Source organism: Acanthaster planci, linkage group LG07, assembly GCF_054643075.1.
Source record: "Acanthaster planci isolate LZ-2023a linkage group LG07, COTS_SCS, whole genome shotgun sequence".
Taxonomy (NCBI): Eukaryota; Metazoa; Echinodermata; class Asteroidea; order Valvatida; family Acanthasteridae; genus Acanthaster; species Acanthaster planci.
In genome coordinates this window covers 18,148,680-18,170,250 of record NC_141783.1, presented here as the reverse complement: position 1 = coordinate 18,170,250, position 21,571 = coordinate 18,148,680, and the positions used below count along the sequence as shown (strand labels likewise).

General features: G+C 43.5%; 2 protein-coding genes across 3 annotated transcripts; both read left to right on the top strand.

The window, feature by feature from the left end:
* Nucleotides 1-5,002: 5,002 nt before the first annotated feature.
* On the top strand, nucleotides 5,003-12,299 carry LOC110980399 (uncharacterized). Of its 2 annotated transcripts, XM_022237035.2 has the most exons (6): nucleotides 5,003-5,202; nucleotides 6,871-6,955; nucleotides 7,197-7,281; nucleotides 8,020-8,315; nucleotides 9,207-9,311; nucleotides 9,785-12,299. In XM_022237035.2, exons 2-6 carry the CDS (start codon nucleotides 6,878-6,880, stop codon nucleotides 10,340-10,342), a joined length of 1,122 nt encoding a protein of 373 aa, XP_022092727.2. In that variant the 5' UTR covers nucleotides 5,003-5,202; nucleotides 6,871-6,877; the 3' UTR covers nucleotides 10,343-12,299. The 2 variants fall into 2 exon arrangements, with proteins under 2 accessions (XP_022092727.2, XP_086995588.1); XM_087139462.1 differs by lacking the exon at nucleotides 5,003-5,202 and having other exon boundaries at nucleotides 5,702-6,955.
* Nucleotides 12,300-16,928: 4,629 nt separating this feature from the next.
* Nucleotides 16,929-21,519, top strand: LOC147798674 (uncharacterized). The gene is made up of 3 exons (XM_087139463.1): nucleotides 16,929-17,042; nucleotides 17,665-17,825; nucleotides 18,563-21,519. Exons 2-3 carry the CDS (start codon nucleotides 17,717-17,719, stop codon nucleotides 18,811-18,813), a joined length of 360 nt encoding a protein of 119 aa, XP_086995589.1. The 5' UTR covers nucleotides 16,929-17,042; nucleotides 17,665-17,716; the 3' UTR covers nucleotides 18,814-21,519.
* The last annotated feature ends 52 nt before the right edge of the window (nucleotides 21,520-21,571 follow it).

Sequence of the window (21,571 nt, the reverse complement as noted above, 5' to 3'; positions counted from 1 at the left end):
GCCTCTCAAAAGTCGCCGGGGCGTTGCATAGGCCAAATGGCATACACTTCCACCTATACAACCCGTTGCGCACAACAAAGCTTGACTTCTGGCTGGCGTCCTCGTCAAGGGCAACCTGCCAATAGCCGGAGGCCAAATCGAGTGTTGAAAACCACCGAGAGCCGCCCAACTCGTCCAATGTCTCATCTATGCGAGGGACCGGGTATGCATCTTTTATGGTTCGTGCATTCAAACCCCTGTAGTCGACACACAGCCTCCTCGCCCCATCCTTCTTCCTAACCAAGACAACATTGGCAGCCCACGGGCTGTCCGATGGCTCAATCAAACCTCTGCCCTCCAGGTCTCTCACCTGCCTCATGATCTCTTCTTGGTCCCCCTTCGGGTACCGCCTCAGTCGTTCTTTGACTGGCTTTGCATCATTCGTGTTGATGCTGTGCTTCACAACATCTGTCCGACCAATATCTCGATCGTCCCGAGAAAACACATCTTGATAATCAGAAAGACATCTTTCTACCATATGATGGTCTTCCTCCCTCAGAAACTTCACACTTCTTTCGAACAAGTCCTGAAGATGCTCCGGAAGTTCCTGATCGGCCTCCCTTCCTCCAGAAGGGGTGCTCTGACCTTGGTCAATCTCCACCTGAGAGACAATTCCTATAGTGGTACCTTGCCGCACAACTCGCTTCTCCCTGTTAGGGTTAAGCACTCGCAGCGGCAGTACCTCCTGATCACTCTCAACCAACGACCTCGCAAGAATTAAACCTCGCTGTGCCAACTCACCACCACCCTCTACAGGTTCAATGAGCACTGGCCCCGGAACAACCTCACACAACCTACGAATGGCACCTGGCACTACAGCCTCATGGCCAGAGGGAATCACTTTCGTCTCAGTGACAACCACCCTCCCCACAAACGGCTCACCAGAACTAGTAGTGCACTGAATTTGCTCACCATTCAACCTAAGTTGCAGAGTCTGTAGATCCAAACTTGCACCCGTAGACAACAGGAAATTCATACCCAAAATTCCTGAACATGGCATGTCAGCAAAAATCACCTTCACAGCAGCCACAGATTTTCCAATCTGTATCTCCACCCAGGCAGCACCCACCGCTGCCAACGGGCTGCCGTCTACCTGCTCAATTTTCAAACTCTCGGTTTGCAAAGTTGGCCTCTGTTCCCTTGGAATCCTGTGATACACCGAACTACTCACAACAGTGTCTGACGACCCTGTGTCTATGAGGAACCTACACTCGGTATTCCGTATCACCCCATCGACAAACAAACCATACTTCGCCTTCTCCCCAGTCATGGGGTAGGGAACTGCTACTGGGTCTCCAATTCTACCCTTGGATTCCCTACAGCCTTCACCCTTTGTGGGCCCTGTGAACTTCCCAGCCTGCCCGCGGGCCCGCCGGTCGGCTGGACGGCGTTTCCCTGCTTGGAACCTTGTTTCCTTCTGGGCTCCTTGCAGGCCCGCCGGAAATGACCCGTTTCACCACAATTGAAACACTTGGGTTCGCCTTTCTCCTTTTTAGAAGCCTTAGGCACTCTTTCCTGAGGAATATCGCCCTCAGTGTCTCCACTCCGCTTCTGTTTCGCCCACTCCGAAAACAGAGATTCAACCATGGAACAAACCCGTTTTTCAATGGCATGTCCCATTTCTTCCAGTCTCTCCTCTGAACCACGGTCGAGAGCCCTAGCAAACTTTGTAGGTTTGCGATCTTGCCTCCTCTGCTCCTCGACTTTCTCAAAGTTCTCGGTTTCTACCGCTGCCCTTACAGCCTCGTCTAGACTTTTCGGGCGGGCACGGTGAATACCCTCCCGGACTGTCTGACTCTCCACTGCATCCACAAAATGATTCTTGGCAAGCCTATCCCTGGCCTCCTCCTGTATCTCAGGATAGGCCTTCGCCGCCAATTCCCTAATAGCCTGACCTAACTCACGAAGAGTCTCCTTTGGTCCCTGCCTACGGTGACGCAGATCTACCAGAAAGTTCTCTGCCTGACGACAATGACCAAACCTCCGCTCAAGTAGCTTCACCAGCTCACGGTACGTGTGCCCTTTCTCTACCGGTGCACTATCGACAATCAACCTCAGTGCACTCCCTTGCAGGCTTGCAGATAAATACTGTGCCGCCTGCTGGTCACTCCAGCCATTCACCACACGACATGATTCAAAATGCCTGAAATACTCATTCCAAACAACCTTCCCATCATACCTGTCTGGTACAATGTTCGGGCGACGGGAATTCCCAATCCCCGTGCCTTGACAGTCAACCTCGCCAACCACTCTCGGTTCCTTCTTAAGTGCCCAAGGAACCTGTCCGGTGTTACTGCAACGCTCTGTGAGGTTGTCAGTACACCTCGCTGGCGGACTTGTCACAAAACTCATCAAATCGGCGTGCAGCTTACGCCTACCGCTGTCAACATCCCCTAGGAATGGGTTTGTGATTGGACTTAGTCCCAAATCACCACTTGTTGACCTGACCCCAGATTTCTCCTGAGGTGTACTGGCACTAGTGCGCGCCTTAACAGGCTTATCTAAACCCTTCCCAGGCACATCACCAGTTGCCACACCCAGTCTCGAAGACTGACCCACCTCCAATGAGGCATATCCTGAAGTTTCATCGGGCAACCTGAACTCTATCTCCGAATCAACCTCACGTCGAGCACGACTCTTTTCAACAGGCGTGCTCGAAACCTTTCCCCTTTGGAAACTCCGCTGAAGTTCAGCTTTCAACTGTTGGACTTCCCACTGCAGCATTTGATTCTCTGACTCAAGGGACCTGACAGCCTTGACGCCCTGTAAGTCAGCCTCACCTGCAGCCCCAACACTACCCTTGAAACTGTCACTCATCGTGACGTCTCAAATTGTCACTGGTGATAAACCTCACACCAGTACTGTGCTACACCAATAGCACAACAACAAACCACAACACCTCACTGAGGGTTATTGGTAAACCTCAACAACCAGAACACAAGTTGTTGTTCCCCCCACGTCAAAAGCAGTCCTAAAGGATCCCACTTCTGACACCATTTGTGGCGGCGGGACTCGCCGTCGCCCGCCGGTCGACGAACACCGAAGTACCCACCAACAGCGGGCGGGGCAATCCCACAAAATTATTTAATAAACCTCACATGCACATGAGCGGCTATGTACACACGAGGGGGGATTATGTCACGAACGGAAGACTTTAGGCCTGTCCGTTTGTTGGAAATATACCAACCCTAAAGGAATGACAATCAACGTGGCTACCAATCTACCAAGTCAGGTAAATCTCAATAAACCTCAGTACACACAGTGTCTTGGAGAGCAACAACAACAACTGTTTTATTGTCCCAAGTCAACCTCACAGTACATGTATAAGCTTCAACTGTGCATCCAGGTCTGTGACTAATAAACCTCAACACAGCAATCAATTCATGCAAGTGATCATGGAACATAAGCATAAAGACTGTGTAATAACCCTCGTGTATTACCACAAGTAACCCACAGCGACAATAACCCTCACTGTGGCACCTAGTATGATCAACAGTAACAATGTCATGCAACTGCACACACTAGCCCAATAAACATAGGAGTAACCTCGTAGCAAACCCCAAGACATGCAAGCTTCGGCTTAGGTTACGGAGCTCCGAGTGAACCTCGGTGTGACCACATGCGACCAGGCCGACAGGCTTCCAGCAACCCAATCCCACGTAGTGAGAACACTGTTGCACAAGCCACACAGGCCTAAACGTCTCACACCACTCTTGCTCAACCTACAGCCACCAAACTGACACTCAATCCCACTTATTATAAGTGATAGCTTGCTGACAAATATTCTGAGGTCTCACCGCTCGCTGCCCTCGACAGATCGCCGAACACCGCGCTGCACAACCCGCCAGCTGTGTGTGAGGCTGAATTAGCGTTTCGCTCTATCTGCACTGCGATGCTTCTACCACGACGTCTGGAGACGAACTAACTACCAAATTACTGACTACGCGCCAACGGATGCGCCGCGCGTCAGGGAACCAGACATGTATTACTAAACTTGCGTCAGTCCACAGGCTGTTTCGCCACAATATTGACGGTTCCACCATCTTTTGAACTTGGCCCTTCCACAAATTTTCTCTCTTTCGCGCCTTCAGATTTATGTATTCGTTGATCTATTAAATATGCTGACATTGTAATAATACTCTGAGAACTTTGAAATTGTTTGTAATCGGTTTTGGGCTCATTCAACATGCTGTTGGCGCGAGGGGAGAAAAAACCTTACTCGTGGAACGTCTTGACATCCTTACTTTTATATAATGGTGTTGTTTTCTCAGGGTTTTGGTGATAACATTTGATAAATAAATATAACGATTACTTTCTTTCATGTGTAGTATTCTTTGTAAAAAATAAATAAATAAAAAAGTTCCCGCCCGCCCGCTGGATACGTCACTTGGGCACCTGGGGGCGCATACATTTTTTTCCTAAAAGTTTAAAGTAGTGGACACTGAAAGCAATATAACTGTGACTTGCACGTAGGTTTGCACGTTCCAAAGTGCCAAGGGGGAGGGACCAAGGGAAGGGACGGCGCAAATAGTGCTATTGAAACAAAACAAGAACAAAGAGAACGGACTTTCGGGGTGGGGGTGGGGTGTGCCCTTGCGTGCACCACCACTGACCTCCGACAGGGCGGATCCAGATTTTTTTGGAGGGGACTTGTTTTGGAGGGAGTCCCCAAAATGTGAAGAACCTCGTATGGTCTTTCTGAAGGGTGGGCTATTATGTTGTGGGATTTTTTTACACGTTTTGAAAGGAAGGGAAATGAAATGGTCGCTTAGCCTTCTCATTTTTTTTTCACAAGGAAGGGGGGAGGGGTGGCCTCCGTTTCCCCCTCCCCGGCCCCGGATCTCGCCCTCTTGGGCCTTCGTCGATACTATCGACTCACAGCAAGAGACGTATCTGTAATTTTCGAAGCTCACAATGACTCCATTCAGATGCATCGATGCGTGACGCGCAGGGAAGGTGTCCATCTGTATACACGTCTTCAATAGACGGGTTCCTGTGAATCCGTTATTCAGTCACCTCCACTATCTGTCTATGCACCCATGTAATTATGTAGTCGATTTCTACGCATAGTACAAGTTCGTAATATGCCAAATTCGGCCCAACTGTGACGAGACGGCCTATGGACGCAGCGAGAGAAGAGTAACTTCAACTCTACATAATAAGGTGTGGAAAAAAAGGTTTTGGGAGGGAACTCAAATCTAAAGTTAGAGCGTTGGTTGGTTGGTTCATGGAGGTAGTGATGTTACCTCCATGGTTGGTTAGACCATGGAGGTAGGACAATCAAGAAAAACGTTCAACACCGTACCGATAGATCCGGTACAGATCCCGGAGACTTGTCAAGCACAAGTGCTGCAGTCAATCATTCCATGCTGTTCTGAGTTTAAAATGGTATCGTTTAATTTAGAACTTGCTATCGACTTATCATTTGTAAAATTTGACCAACATCTTCTAGTGTTCTTTCGGCCTTTGGTAAGCTCAAAGCTATAAGTTCTGGCATTCCTATCCCATGAACGACCCCAAATTGCATGTTTTTTTTATGCAGAGCTTTCTCGGGACAATGAACCGTACCCAAGTAGGCCTAGGCCCTACCGATGGTAACTCCAAACGTAGGCCCCAGATCTCTGCTTCAGGAGTGGACCGAATAATATAAATATTTAATCATGAGTTTAGCATCAGAGACTCCTAGAATGGTAACCCAGAGGACCATGATATTCTTTGTGGAATTCTCAACAATTTGAATGTATGGTGTAAATCCAGTTCATTCTTTGATATTCTTTTGCCCAGTGCTATTTAGGCTCATATCAGAAAGGGTTGTAAACACATTTTTTCTTCAGCAGTGTCTTGCAATTGGTCATTGGTGGTGGAAAGATTTTTGAGATCAAGCATCATTGGGATGGGGAATAGTGGGGGATAACTTATCAGGTCATGGAAATTTGAAAAGGGGGGGGGGCTGACACTACGTGGCACTTTATATAGGGGCGATGTTCACAATACAGATGCATGTCTGTCGTCGTATGTATTTCATTCAAGCAGAAGTTTACACCAGAACAGTATGGCTTTTTTTGTTCTATTTTGCGTGATATTGATTGCATTAATTTTGGTTGTTTGGAATCCAAAATATTCTTCACAGTCTGCTTTAATTTTTTTTCACCATGAAAAAGTCAATATTCAATAGCCAATCTCTGCCAAAAAAAGTTAGGGAGATTTATACCCCCCCTCCCTTTGGATTTAAACCCATGACTAGACTGATATCCAACCCCATCATAGGACCTCCGAATGCCCCCTCGTTGAAAAAGTGGGCACCATCCCCACCCCTTCTGCCATCAGTGGTTTCAGTATTGAAGTATTCTTCATTGAACCAGATATTATGTCGGCATGAACTTGCATTGTGTCTTTGCACAATGGTACAAAGAACAGGTCTCTAACACCACTGTCAACCCAGCTCTCACACTGTTGTCCCATTTTTAATGGAAAGATAAGGAATACCATGCCACAACCAGAGTTGCCTGTTGACACAAGAAATCAAACTGGATTATCCTGCAGTGACGTTTACAGAGCGACAATCATTCAGGTAGTCCCAAAGGTATGACAAATTCAGAACAGCACTTTGCACTTGCAGAGTTAATGCAAGAAGATGGAGATGGTCATGTGGATAGTGGGTTGAAGTGACCGTCAGGGGGTGTGGCTAACCCCCTCTCCCATCAACTCTGCTAAGTTGCCAAGGCACCTCTGGAAGTTGTGCCCATTTCTGACTGAGCAAACCTCAAGATGTGGTCTTAATTTTGAATTCCCATCTTTGGCGATCATAACATTTTGTTTCAAATCTCACAGTCTACAGATGCATGGCTTGGCCAACTGCAGTGAGCCAGAGACGGGGAACAGCCGACAGGGCGAGGTACCAGCAATTATGAGGCAGGTGGGTGAGAGAAATTAGCATCGACAATTCTGAGAGAATGAAGTAAAAGTGGCACACCTGTGAGAAACTCATATCTTCAGAAGACAGGACACAGTTTTGCCGGGCGGGGTCAGGAAGATAAAGGGTGATTCTCACACTACTTCTCTTAAGTTGGCCTCCCCTTATTTGCTTTGGAGCCCAAGACAGAGATGGAAAAAACTACCCATAAGTCAGTTGTTCAATTTTGTTTTTTACTCAACAGTCGAAGATCAAGTGCTTGATGGTGATCGCATCCTGTATGGCCATTGGAGGCATCTACACAGCCTGGAAGTCTGTCGAAAAATCAAGTACATAGCCTATACATTATCTACAATATAAGGTCTAAAAGGGCACACTTCCCCCCCCAAAAAGAAAAGGGTTCAATGGCAGAGTAAAGTATCATTGTTACATAAACATGGTATACATATACATGTATTTGTTACATAAATAGAGGATATGCATGGCAGCCATCTTCGTGGTCAGTGTTTTAGTTCCACAGGGATTCACATGAGTAGAATGCTTGTGAATATCCCAATAACAAAAGCACTGACCCGAAAGATGGCTGCTTTGCATAACCTTTGTAGACCAGAAGATCAACTCTGTACCACTAGGTTGGTGTTAAGTTAATATTTACCTCACTTGCATTCCCTCTATTTATAGAGCTCACACTTTGTTTAACCTGTTTCAACACTACCCTTCCAACTGTGTGTTGTCTCAGCTGAGAAAATGGGGCCGTTTTAGGAAAGGATCCCTGAATTGCAAGTTGACCAAACTGTTCAAGGGACAGTTGTGAAAGAAAGTTTGCCCGGTTCTAACTTGAAAGATCTTGAAGTGGCAATGGCAGATTCAGTGGGCGGAGGTGGATTTCCCCTTCTCACATTTTCAGACTTGAAAGTGCTGGCCAACACTTCAGAAATGGTACTACCTACCCCCCCCCCATTCCAAAAACATGGTTACAACAGTGTAAAAGTGGAAGGCTTGTTTTTCTCATTGCAAAAATGAAAGAAACCAATCTTGTTTTCTGGCTTCTTCCTGTGAAATGATAGTAAAGGGAAAGAAAGACCAACTTCACATACGGAAAGAAGCAGCTGTCCATGTGGGAGGTAAGCTCTTGAACCCAACCCGTGAGTACAATGGGACCCAGGACATCAAAGTCTTGATAGATGTGGACAGGGACACACCTGACTTCGATGAGCTCTTCAAGCATCTTATCGTCGTGACCGCATTCTCCGAGAACCACTACAAGGAGGCGATGGGCATGATTGGCTCCGCCCAGAAGGCCATGCCCCACACACGTATCATAGTCTACGACATTGGAATGAAGAACAAAACACTACTCAAGGTGGGTTGAGAAAAAAAGACGCTGCCTGTTTTGTTCGGTGCTAAGATTTTGAGTGTTTTTACACCTTGCACGAGCCAATCTTTCAACTTGAAGTTTCAAATATTCCTGATTGTGGTTGTACGACACCTAATCAACACCAATTAAAAACTATAACTCAAGTAAAGCCAACTTATAGAGCTGTAAGCTTAGAAATTTGTTGAACAAATTTCAGAAATTAATATTCATTCTGCAATTTGGGTTAGCATCTATCGCATCATGCAACGCACATGGCTTTTGGGCCTAAATGATAAATTTATTGTGCAAAATTTTCTGCTCATCATGTTAATGAAATTTGGCATAGGAGACTCTTTGGAAAAAATGTCTCGTTTAAAAAAAAAGTTTGCTTACAAACCAGCAGGCATGGCCATAAATTTTTTCCATGACTTGTTTCCTTTGGCTCTTGTATACTTTTTTGTCTTTAGAAATTGTTAGATTTTTTAATATTTTACTTGCCAGTGTTTGTAGCCGAGATCAAGACCAGACACTAGACCAGTTAGTGACAAGGAATGCTTTTGTTGCAGTTCATTTAAATAGCTTGTGACTTAAATTCAGACTGGACATCTCTTTTTGGTCTTCTTGGGTCATTTGTAATGGCAACAGAATGATTTACAAAGTGAGGGGCCGGTCGTGACACCATCAGACATCAGCCATTAGCAGGCATATGGATGCAGCAAGCCCCACCTTATCATAGGACCTGCTAAATGTGGATGAAGGGGGGATGCCCCTCCACTTGAAAAAGTGGGGGGCCACCTGCCCCCGCCCCCTTTCACCGCCAGTGCCCTTGACTACTTCATTGTGACTGACCTTAATTGCCGATGACAATCTGTCTTGTTTTGGTCCCTGCTGGCTCAGGTCAAGACATTGTGCAATGTGGAGGTGAGAAAGTTCAGATTCCACAAGTATCCACGCTTCGTGTCCAACCTGTCCACCTATGCCTGGAAAGTCATCATCATAAAGGTAAATATTGATTGTTTATAAATGTCAGCAGCCAGTGTGTCCAAACATTGGATGTATTGGAGGGTAAATTGCCCATTTAGCCAAGGCCCCCAACTGGATGAAACTTTGTGGGTGTGTAAGCTGTACAATAATAGACATCCACGCTATTAAACTCTTTAGGGGCTGGGTTAAATCAGCCCCCCCCCCCAAGTTGTCCCATGACCAATCTTCAAAACATCCACCATAAATTTCTGCCTAGTTTCTGTTCAGTGCAGCAATGGGCTTTGTTTAGTTTATTCAAGTCACGTAAAGTTCAGGCTCTCACACATTGTTGTCAACTTGTGCGTTGAGAGCTATTAATGGGAAAAGTTAGCATTTTTCATGTAACAGTGACCAGCATGCAAAACCAGCCCCCAAAATACCGTAGAGGGGCATTTGGTTGTGAGGTTACCTCATCGGTAATTTCCTTTTTTTCTCTTTTTTTTTTAATGTAGGAGACCCTGAATGAATTTGGGGCCATCTTCTGGTCGGACGCCTCTGTGCGCTTCGTGAAGTCTCTCAGACTCTTGCTGCCATTTGCCTGTGAGCACCACGGCTACCTGTCCCGCTTCCACAGCTACAATGCCTCCACCCGCGCCCCCATCAAGCACAACTACTACATGACCTTTGACCAGATGTACAAAGTCATCGGAGTCGACAAGGGTGCCTTCTACAGGTCGGCCTACGCACCCCACCCCGCCTCCAACAGGCAGCTGGTCCTCAACAGCACCACCGTCCAGCAGAACTATCTGCGGCCCCTGTACGCCTGCGCCATGGACAAGAACTGCATCAGCCCGCCGGGGGCCAAACACGGGGTCAACCACCGCTTTGACGCGTCGGCTCTGATGCTCGTGATTCACAAATACTTCCCGGGGGAGTACAGCAGAGCCAATGACCACGTGAAGGATATGGACGAAGTGATGTACATGCACCGAAAATCAGACGATTGGAAGAAAGCAAAACACTGCAATGAGAGCGTCAAGCCAAATCTCATCCGTCTCTACAGACGATGAACATCACTCCTCTAGGCTTTTGATTATCCTGTAGACAAACTGGACATTGCGCCTGAGGTCTACCCCCCCAAAAAAAATTAGGGCAAATGAAAAAATTTAGGGTCTGTGAAGATGCCACAGTTTATTTCCAAGGCTTCAAACTGGCAAGTACAAGCTGGCTACACAGCTTTGCATCAGCATGATATTAGAGGTCCGGTGATTATCAGTGCTGTTCATCTATGACTGAGTAGGACCTACAGAACTATGGTGCCTTGGGCCAGTCAAACACTTCATCTATCCCTGTGCTCAGCTTTGATACACACTTCAAGTTGCATACTTCAGAAAATGCAGCTGAAGTTGTCCAGCAAGGCGAGACACTTGCATGCCACATGACGCCATCCATGTGACCTAGCAAGCACAGTTCACATTCTTGACTTTCATCCAATGCTGGCAGAACCCACAAGAAAGCTGTGGTGTTTTGTTGCTGATCCAGGGATAGCATCAAAGGAAAACCAGCTTCAAAGAGAATGTGGGAGTTCTCAGCACATTAGCGAGTCTTGTATTGTTTTTTGGCCTAATTTTGAAATTTTGTATTGCACAAGAGAATCAATTAGTTAAGGATTTCTGAAGCGAGTGGGTAGAAAAAGTGGATAGTCCACACTTCAGCCCTTGGACTGATAATTGTAATTTACTTTTTGTACTCGTTTCACAATTAAATTAATTGATTAAGAATCAACACTAACTATTAGACTGACATTAGTTGAAAGGATTTAAAGTCAGAAAAAAATTTCTCCTGTTCACACAAGCAGTGGTGACTTGACAAACACTGTCGATAAGAAAAGACAGAGTTATAAGTGTTTCAATTGAATCTTTTTTATAGCAACTTGATAATGATATATGAGTGAGAGTTAGTAAAAGGGTAAATGGTCACTTATTGTTTAAGCCAAGAAAGGCAGCATTTATTTATTGGTAACAATTTTGGTGCCTTATCAATGAAGACTTTTTAAACATGAATTGGAAACTAATCTATTTTTACTACGGCAGCAGTTAATGAATTTTACCAAAGGGGTTTCATTGCAGCATCTTCAAGGCAGTTGCAGTCACATCCAGACTTATTAAAATAAGGGAATACAAAAGAACAGAGGGGGGGGTCATGTGCCAGATTGTTCCATTGTTTTTGTGTATTAAAGAAATCTGGATCTATCCATTTTTAAAGGGACAGTGAGATCAGTGTCATTTTGATATTAAAAATTATCAAATATCAATATCACGAGGAAGCTTTATCACAAATAAGTATGGAAATATTTGATCCAAACACCTTGAAGTAAATGAATCGAGTGAAGAGATTAGAGTGGAATGTTTTCAGGTACTTATTTTCAAAGTTACTGTATAGTGCGTTTCTATATGTATATATTTTGAAAAGGATAATGTTGAAATTATTTTTGTAAGATTTCAATCTAGATGGTTAACTTTTGTGGCTTAAGTATTTTCTGTTTTTGACTTCCTCTTTTTTGTATCAATAATTGTCAAACCAAAACCAGTCACAGATATGCAAAAGTCAAAAAAAATTTTGTTTTTTTTTAATACAAAACTAGGGCATTGGTACAGTTAAATTAAAAGCACTAAATGTTTCACATCTTTGACTTAGCTACTTTGTAAACTGTATACATGTATTGAGAAAAGCAATTTGCTATCCCGAAAATTTTTGGTTTAGTTCTTGAAACGAGACTAACGTTATTAAATGAGCGTTTAATTTCCAAAAGTGAACTTAATTTTTGAGAAATTGTAGACACTTTGGTATGAACGTTACTCACAATGAATTTGCAAGAAAAGTTCTTCTTGTAGCTATCTTCTACAACGGTAACAAAAAACTTTTCTTTCAAATATTAAGTGCATTACAAGCACATTTGTGTTTGAGACGTGGAAACCAATAAAAACCAACTATTCTTCAGGAAATGAATAGAACTTCTTAAAATTACAGAGCACTCGAATGTTGTATGTTATTCGTGGCGTAGTGATGTGATATCGGGACCCCCACCCCACCCTGATTTATTAGAACCAAGAACAAAACGCTTTCATGGTTAACGACACTGAAGTTTTTTAACAGCTTGAAGTTTTGGGTCAACAGAATTTATGAGCAAATAATTAATTTTAATGATTATACCTCTTCCAGCCTCTATTTTATTTCAGCCCAAATCTTCCTCTATCACCCCAACCACCCGTGAACCTGGCAATGGTAGGATAAGGACTTTTATAAAGAGTAGAACTTAACTATTTTGGGCGCCAAATCGTGCCAAGGTGATACTTGTTACTTTTAAATGCTACAAAAACGCTGCTTTAAAAAAAGGTTTACCACGAATTGACAGAGGGCGCTGTGTGAAGAATTAGTGCAGTGTTGAATGCGTCAGTGCCCAAATTTTCTATCTCAGATTTAAACGCCACCGAGAGTGCTTAATTCTTAAAGCAAATAAATACCGAGGGGGATGTCGAACTGTTGGTACATAAGGCACACGCGAACAGATTTCTCTTCTGTGGCATGGACTGCAAATCCTTCAGAGTTAACGAATGAAAAAAAAAATCGATCCTAAACACAGATTTTTGACAATATCCATCAACCATTCTTGATTGGATGACAACTGATGAATGTGGAATAGCTCTGAATTTATTTTACTTAGCAGTGTCACAGTTAGGCATATTGTACCGAAACGAGTGTCCGTTGAAGAGAGGTGACGACTACTAGAATAAAGAATAAACTAACAACTATCCGACGACAATGCATCCAGGCAACTTTAGTGCTTTTCATCTGAAACAACTCCAAATCGAAAAGCTCAACTTGCAAAGTGGAGATTTGCGTTTAAACTATCAGTTTCCTCGCATTCGCCCAAACTTCCCCACTACCGTGAGACAGCTGGGCGCTCCCGCGACAAATAACGGGCCGACTGGGACACTAGTCAAACCTCATCCGAGACCTGCCTGGGGCGCACCACCGGGACTTCTCACCCACCGTGGAGGGTTCTGGACCAGACCCGTCCCGCTGATTGTCTGTCCGGCCACCGTCTACCCCTCCTGTGGCAGTGGTGACTCGCCGTGGTGGGATGTCGCGGACCCGACGGTATGGCCGACTAGCAGCCCATGTTCCGAGGCGCTGCTTCTTGCTTCCCGGGCGGCTGGTTTAATGGGCACGGTCAACTACTCAGGTGAGTTAACTAATTTCAAAATAAATCCGAAGATTTTCCCAACCAAAACAAACAGAAAATTTTGGCTGGAGTATGGAGTATGGCTGGAGTACTTTTTTCTTTTTTAAATTCATTCATAAAATTTCATTTTTGGACCGACAACATGTCGATTAATAAACTTTTTAATAACTTCAAAACTTCTACTCAAAAAACGTAACCGTTTTTGTACATTAGGCTTTACACCCGAATAAAATTTCCAAGTTAACTGGCTTGCTATATTTCTGGTAATTAGTTACGAACGTCTCGATTCTAATTTCACAATGGACGCCATATTTTGTGTAAGACGTTCCGGGATGAAGCATTTGGTCTAGTTCATTAATTTTTTTTTTTTTTTGGTTACGAACATAATGTATTCTCTCGCAACTTTGTTGTCGTTCAAACCCAATCAAAATTTCAGAAAGGTGCCATGTGAATAATTTTTCGGACTTTTGTTTTTGTTAAATGAAGGCACAAATCTCAATTCGTAATTCTGAAATTCAGTCGTTCGAGCTGGAAAATTTGGCAGCATTACAATCGATGGTACTGCACGGATGGTGACTGGATTTTTAAAAAAAAATTAATTGTAGCCACAATGCACCGTACTGATATTTTTAAAGAAGACATTTGTAGTTTATAAAAATCGAATACATCGAATTGCAAAGTGTCTGAGCCAGAATTTTAAGGACTAAGCAATTTTTTAAATGCAGGCCCTACATCAAAGAACCCGATTTTCGATTTCTCCGAAAACACTGAATGGAACATTTAAAAAAAAATCAAAATCTTTTGAATTATCATTCGCAGAAAATTTGCAATGTCGGCTACTACAGATGTGTTTGAGAGATTAAAATCAATGGCTGCTTCTCTTTCGAACCTATTTATGTAGGAACAAAAATCTAATTGAAATTCAACATTTTGTTTAACTGCCAAAATGCTAATTTGAGTCAATTAAACGCCTCGGTGAAATATCAACCACCAGAACTTGAACACGAGACCCCCTAACCATGTTGGTGGCCGTTGCATGGCTTAAACTACAGGTTAGAATTGAAATACACAAAAAACATAAATCGGTGGTAAAAACGAGATGTCAGATCAACAAACACACGGAGAAACACAATGGGCTACGTCGGGAAACCAGGCACCCGAGCGCCCCCACCTGATTCCTTCGAGTAAACCAACGGGCAGGCATTTGAAAACAATTTCTCGGCCGTGTTTATTTACTGTACGGGTGTTCTACTCGCCCCCTAGGCGACAGCTGATAGGCGCAGCCGTGTTTCGTGCATTCAAGACTCGGGTGTGGGGTTGCAGAGTGAAACACATTACACACCGTCATTATTGAATTGGAGCTTACATAACCAAACCATGACCAAACCGAAGACACCCTTTGAGGGTTTTAGCTTCGAGAACCAGTGTTAAGAAGCGGAGGGGCTCTAGGGAACAAAAGGGCGTCAGAAAGATTATCCTGGATGTCTTATTCGGTTTTGTATTGGCATATTCTGAATCAAAATTATATATTGAAGAATTGGCGGGTATCCAGAAAAAAAACAAAAACAAGTTACAAGCTCATTCGTCACCGCACTGAGTTTTCACACAGTCTGATTACTCGCTAATGTTCTGACACCAGATTCAGGAACGTCGTCCTCGCGGAATACCGAATTTTCGCGCGCAATGTGGAAGAAAAAAATTCCAATTCAGTATGCACAGTGGAAAGTGCTCGCACGGGCCGTCGTTATCCACCTGCCAATATACTTTTCATATCTTTGCGTATTTCACAAACAGAAACGATGAATTTATAGTCTGGGCCATAGCCAGAACGCACCCTAAACGGGGAATGGGATATTGAGAGGGTAATAAAAAGAACGTAGATCATTTGGGGCACTTAGTGCTAACATAGAGGAAGGACACAGAAGGAGTTTGAACTGCCCGGGCTCTAACATCTGGCCAATTACCGCTTTCTGATATACCTGGTATGTCCATAGCCAGAGCGCAGCGAACGCTTGCTACGCGCGCACCATCAGTTTCACAACCACGAAACCTTTGTACCCTATGATCGCCGCCGCAATTTGTCGATGGTAATCTGCATCCTTAAAACTTCGTGTACTGAGGTATAGGAAATTGAATATTCATGCCTTTGTTGGTACTAGGATGGTATGATCTCATGACAATATCAATGCTTGCGCAGTTGCTTGCATTACGCTGTGTTCCCTAGATCTACATGCAGTCATTGCCCTTAATGGGTCCTTTCTTCTGGAGTTATTTTGGGAATAAATAGCAACGTTGTTTACAAGATTTTGTGTTTTGTTTGAATCATTTTCATTTGGGCGTTTGTACAAAAGCGTATTTTATGAGACTTCACTATCACTCCCTGTGATGAAATAGCGCATTTTGTTCCTAATGAACTATGCTTTCCAGCAGTAGTGAACATTTTGTTGGCCAGCCGTAGCCAAATTCATACCAAGTCTTTGAACACTGATGTATTGGACGGTGGAGATTATAACTACAAACTTTGCATGGATAATGGAACAGTGTATCAAAATTGAAAAAGTTTATTTACGATGACAAACGTAGGTCTAATATCAGGAATTTTTCTCTCTCTTTTTCTTGGTCACATCGATAATTTGTATTTAATTGCCAGCAAAAACTACCGGTATTGCTAGTATATTACTGGCCCCGCTTGTCCGGCTGAGACGCAGCATGGATGCGGGCAGTAATCAGGCATTTTTGGAATGTTTACTATTATTCGCCTGACTCGGCGCCGACCATCGTCGAACATTTTGAAGTGCCTGAGTTGCAACTCCTTCTGTGTCCTTCCTCTATGGTTCCAAAGGGGTAAACAAGACATGGGTACAGTTGAGGACGCCCCCAATATTGTAAGGAAAAAGGTTCGCCCTGGTCAGCACAAATACTCGCCTCAGACGGTGTATTTTAATAAATGTGAATGATTTTTTCGTTTCTGTTTTGTCAACAAGCCATAATGTTCAGGCCACTGGTTAGCAACTTAGACTGTGCGAAAGAAAGACCTATACGAAAGAAAGAATCGAATCACCTTCTCCCTGAACTGGTGCTCGACCAAAGCCAAACTGTGTACAGTGACGATAGCACTCCTAATTTACTGCAGACAGTGACTTTGCGTTCGAATGGCGCCCATCTGACTTTCACTGGCACTGTGCCGGTTTCAGGCAAGTGGTCGTATTTCGATGAGAAAAATGCCGTAAATAAGATCTGCTGCTCAATTTTGGATTGGACTCCCGGCCGGGAAAAGGCAAACAAATAGAAATCTGCCCATCCGCCCAACTGGTGGGGGTGAGGTCAAGGCGCGACGCACATCCCGCGCGCAAACTGGTCAATTCTTGCCTGTAGAGGGAGCTGTCCCTGCTTAACGAGGAAGCATGTAGTATGTCTTACCTTGAATGCAGTGTAGACAGGAGCAGATTACAAAAGACATAATGGCCAGTGAGCCTCCGTGCACTCGGGGAACATCGTCCCATTCCGGCATTTGTTTGAAACGGGTAAGCGGTGGTCCACTATTCAACAAATCTCAAGCGCAAATCTTCTAATGTAGTTCTTCATCTTGGAAAAGCTGCTTTCAGTATACCAGGAAGTGACGTTTCTCGTGGAAGTATTACGAGTGCGGCCCACTCTATTACTTCTGTCTTGCGTCCGCTCCCCTGTGTTGTGACAATGGGCAAGCTTACACGCTTTACTGACACCTGAATCACTTCAAAAGCGTTTGTTGGGCAAAAATGGACATGGCATTTGCGGAATTGGACTGAGGCATAGATGGGCACACCACGCAGGGCTTCTCCAACTAAACTAGATCAAAGAAATCAAGCATTAAATTCCTTAAAAACAACTCAGACTGAAGAAAATCCACGAGGCATGCACAAGTCAAGACAGACAAGAATTCTCTTGGACTTTTACAGCTTCTTAAAATATGAAAAACACATGCTTTGAAACATCTTTGAGTCATATTTGCAAGGAAAAACGACATAAGTAAGATTTATCATTTTGCAAAAGTGAGTCATCGTCCAGTTGCAGTGTTGGTGGTTTTTGAAGTAAGCAACAGTTTCAGCATAATTATGCATAATTTACTTTTCACTGTCTAACTTTCATGCGAACTGCATATTTTAGCAGAAGAAAGCAAGCCACTTCGTCAGAGACGTACCCGCGCTAACTACGCACCATGGCAACTGCGCAGACTGGAACAGGCCTTCAAGGTCACCCAGTACCCGGATGCAATGACCCGGGAGGCTCTAGCGATGGAATTAAACCTCATCGAACCCCGAGTCCAGGTATATGGCACGATAAAAGATCCGTTAACTATACAGAGCGCCCTCTGTGACTAAAAGCTGTTCCGTTTGTACTTTATGGGTTTGGCAACTCTAAATATAGATCATACAGAATTGATTGCCGTCTACATTGTTATGAGCTATGAAATGAGATATCATTCGAAAAAAGTGGTCCATGATTCGTAACCATTTTATTTTAATTGATTAACTTGCAACTTGCTTGTGCTGTTTTGCGATTTAGCGCAATACAAAGGGCACTTGTAAAACTACATAAAGGCCTGCAATTACGCACAAGCTATTTATATTCGTTACTAGACGTCATCTTCCTTCAAAATTCGATCGGAACATAAAATCAATATTTTTATTTAAAAGAGCACGGACCCTTCAGCTATAAGTTGGCAGGTAGTAGGCAAATACGTGTGACTCGAAGTCCAACGCATTACAGCTAAATGTTCCTTGACTTAAAACGACAAACAAAACAAATAATAATTATAAAGTAATGACTACTGCTGGAAACAAGTTCACTGAAGATAAACTCACGGGTTGAAATATGGAGAAAGCTACTCTCAAATAATTTGACAGACTGAAACACAAGGTTACAGAAAGTTTAGCGAGAGATGAAAAGAACTGATTCTTCACATAGGGCTTAAGCAATTTCAGGGAACCAGCTCGTGGATGGAAGTCACATACTGTTTCAGAAAAAGGGAGATTCAAAGTTAAACTGTGTCCCTCTGACACAGGTATGGTTCCAAAATCGGCGGGCAAAGCTGCGTCGGAGTCGCCGCAGACCGAGACGGAGGGCGCCTCATCCTGCAAGACGGGCCATCGCCAAGGACCAGTCGAGCCCTGCCGTAGCGAGGCGTATGCAAAACTTTACACAGCACACTGCTTGAGAATACGATGGTGCAGTTTTGAGGAAGACGATTTCGAATCGCTGGTGGAAGAAAGGAATAAAGCCCCAAATCGACCTGAAACCCAGACCTCAGACTGAGAACATTGTGGCCAGGGAGGAGAGAGGGCCACATCCAAAAATATTGTTCATGTCTTTTTTGAAATTTTAGAAGACAGATGATGTTGGGACGTATAAAAAGCTCCAAAAAATTGACACCCAGAATGTCCAGAAAGTATCCTTACAAAGTAGTTATTTGGAACCGCCACCAAAATTTGCCTCCCTAGAACAAAAAAATAGGTTCTTCATCCACTAGGATATTGCTTTCCTTTAGTTGCTGGACATGGACGGCTAGGGCATGACGGATCAGCAGCCCAAACCAATGTAGGCCTGCATCACTTCTAACTGGTGCCCTACCGCAATGACAGTCTTGAAATTTACCTACTGTTCCAGTGACAAACTTGTGAGCGTTTAATAGTGCGCCCTCGTGAGAGGTGTCTCCACTGATCTCCACTGCCACGGAGAGAATCGAAAGTCAACGAGCGCTATTACGAAAGCAGTGAATTTGCTGACATCAGTGAAAGAAACTCGCCGAGGGATTCTAGATGCCAGTCACAGTGGGCTTTTTATCATTACTGTTACGGATTCGAGTGGTGGGGGTTTTTAAAAGAAGGGATTTCAAAGTAAACATTTCCTGTATCTTTTACCCACCAATTACACAATTATCGCTTACACTGCTAAAAACTTGGAAAATTACAAACATTTTCAACACGATATGCTGCACCGAATGGGTTAGAAATCATTTGTGGAGGCCCCAAAAAATCTACCCCAGGAGGCTTGTCCCGCAGGAATTCATTCGCCCGTTTCCATCCGCTCTAACAGGGACTGATCTGTGAAATGGGGCTAACCCCTTTAAGAAATCTATGTGCAGTAAAAACTGATGTAAAGCATCGCCGGGCTTGTTGGCTGCTCGCTGAGCCCGACCAGCGCACGTTCATACACCCACACCGAAGCGTTGGAGAAATTACTCTGTTCCTTCTCAAGAATTTAGCCCACCCTGGCACCCAGTGAGGACGATGCGGACGAGCGAAAGGAATTTACAGAGATTTCAGTTTTCGGAACATATCACAACGCACATTTCCCCTGCATGCGGTACATGTTGCACAATCGCTCGATTGAAATCTAATTGTCAAACAATGGGCTAATATGGATGGAATGGCTAAAGAAAGGCAGTGTCGTAAAAATCAACTCTTTATATTTCATGCCTTAAATTTCTAAAAGTTAAATCGCTTTTCCGTATTTAATTAAAAACACCTCCAGAAACTTGTAAGAGCAAACATTGGTTTGACAGGAAAGTTAAGCTAGTATTCGTTTATATACCAGAAGGAACAGAACTTTCTTGCATCTTTATTGTTATTTTTAAGGTTACGTCCTTCTTTTCCTTTCACTTTCCTTGCTTTTTACCCTTGTTTTACATCACACGTGCCCAGACCTGGAGTCATGTATAAAAAATGAGGTTTTTCGCGGTCATTTATAACCTCAGAAACTCATAAAACACGGTGACTTACAAACTGAGTAGCATTATCACGCCTGACTTGCTAGACTGCCTTGAATTCTCGAGGATCCGCAGCGGTTAACTCATTACTTCCTTCGCACGAACAGCTTTAATTGTAGAGGCGCGGTGAAATGGAGAGCGCCCTCTGCATTGCTTATCTGAGCCGGATAGAACAGGGGTGGTTACAACGTGGGCGATATGCCATTTACGTGTAAGTGAAAATATTCTTAGACTGCTCTCTGCCTGCCCCCGGGCGAATGAAGATAAAGCTCTTCCGTGATTACTTCAGCATAAAAAAGCAAATTGCAACATTTCGATTACCCGGAAGGAGGCATTTCATGTCCGGAAAACGAACGAGAAATAAGGGCTGTTTACTTGGCATTATTAAAAGCGTATTATCACCCTGTGAGTCGAGGTAAAAAAAAAACGCCTACGGGGGCTCTGAGTTGACATTTCGAACAATGATTGATGCAATGAAAAGAAAGGATTAAATAAAAATGAAAATGACTCGCGGTGACAATTGTCACGTTATCTTTGCCTGTGGAATAAAACAGAAATCCTAGATTCAGGTTGATCAAAACCACTGAAATGAGAATCACTTCCTTTCGCTTTGAACGGGTCCATTTTGTCAAAAGGTACAATTTTGAAGATGTAATTTTGAAATAAAAATATCATATGGTATCTTTTCTTGTATTTTATTGTTATTTCTTGTTCGTTTTTATTAAGCATTATTAAGATGCATGCGATTCTAAATAATAGGTAGTGCATAGTTGTAAGATAATCATTTTGAGGACTTTCTTTAATATACTTCACTGCAATGTGGAGAAAAAGCAGATATTATTTTATGTTCAAGCGAAAAATGATTTGTAACTTACTCCACCTTAACAGAAAAAAAGGTCAGTGGAAGAAACTTCTTAAGCCTCCTTTATTATTTTCCAAAATTCCTTAATGTTTTTGTTAATTCGGTTTAAATCCTTTCCAAAATGTTCAAAGAGGATATCAAAATATCTACAGCTTATTCAACGTCAGACAAGGTTTCGAGAATTCTTTTCGCGTAGAATAGGGTCATTTCCGTGAAGTTGTATCCCACAACTTTGAACTGGTAATGGCTTTGCCGTTTGAGCTCATAAATTTCGGGTACTGTATTTTTTTGTAAACAAGTTTGTAAAAGTTCATCATTTTGATTTCATACTCAAAACATGCATGTTTGTAGTTAAGTGTTCGCTCCCAAAGGAACCTTTGAATGATGATAAAAGGAGAATAAATTTATTGTTGTCATCCAAATTCGGTAAAACTCTATCAGTT

What these genes read in the sequence shown, in the direction of transcription:
- LOC110980399 (XM_022237035.2), top strand. Translation starts at nt 6,878, where the DNA reads ATGCATGGCTTGGCCAACTGCAGTGAGCCAGAGACGGGGAACAGCCGA. An exon ending in GAAGTCTGTCGAAAAATCAA is followed by an intron (nt 7,282 to 8,019) that starts GTACATAGCCTA and finishes GTGAAATGATAG; the next exon opens with TAAAGGGAAAGAAAGACCAA. An exon ending in AGAACAAAACACTACTCAAG is followed by an intron (nt 8,316 to 9,206) that starts GTGGGTTGAGAA and finishes CTGCTGGCTCAG; the next exon opens with GTCAAGACATTGTGCAATGT.
- LOC147798674 (XM_087139463.1), top strand. Translation starts at nt 17,717, where the DNA reads ATGGCAACTGCGCAGACTGGAACAGGCCTTCAAGGTCACCCAGTACCC. An exon ending in TCATCGAACCCCGAGTCCAG is followed by an intron (nt 17,826 to 18,562) that starts GTATATGGCACG and finishes CCTCTGACACAG; the next exon opens with GTATGGTTCCAAAATCGGCG.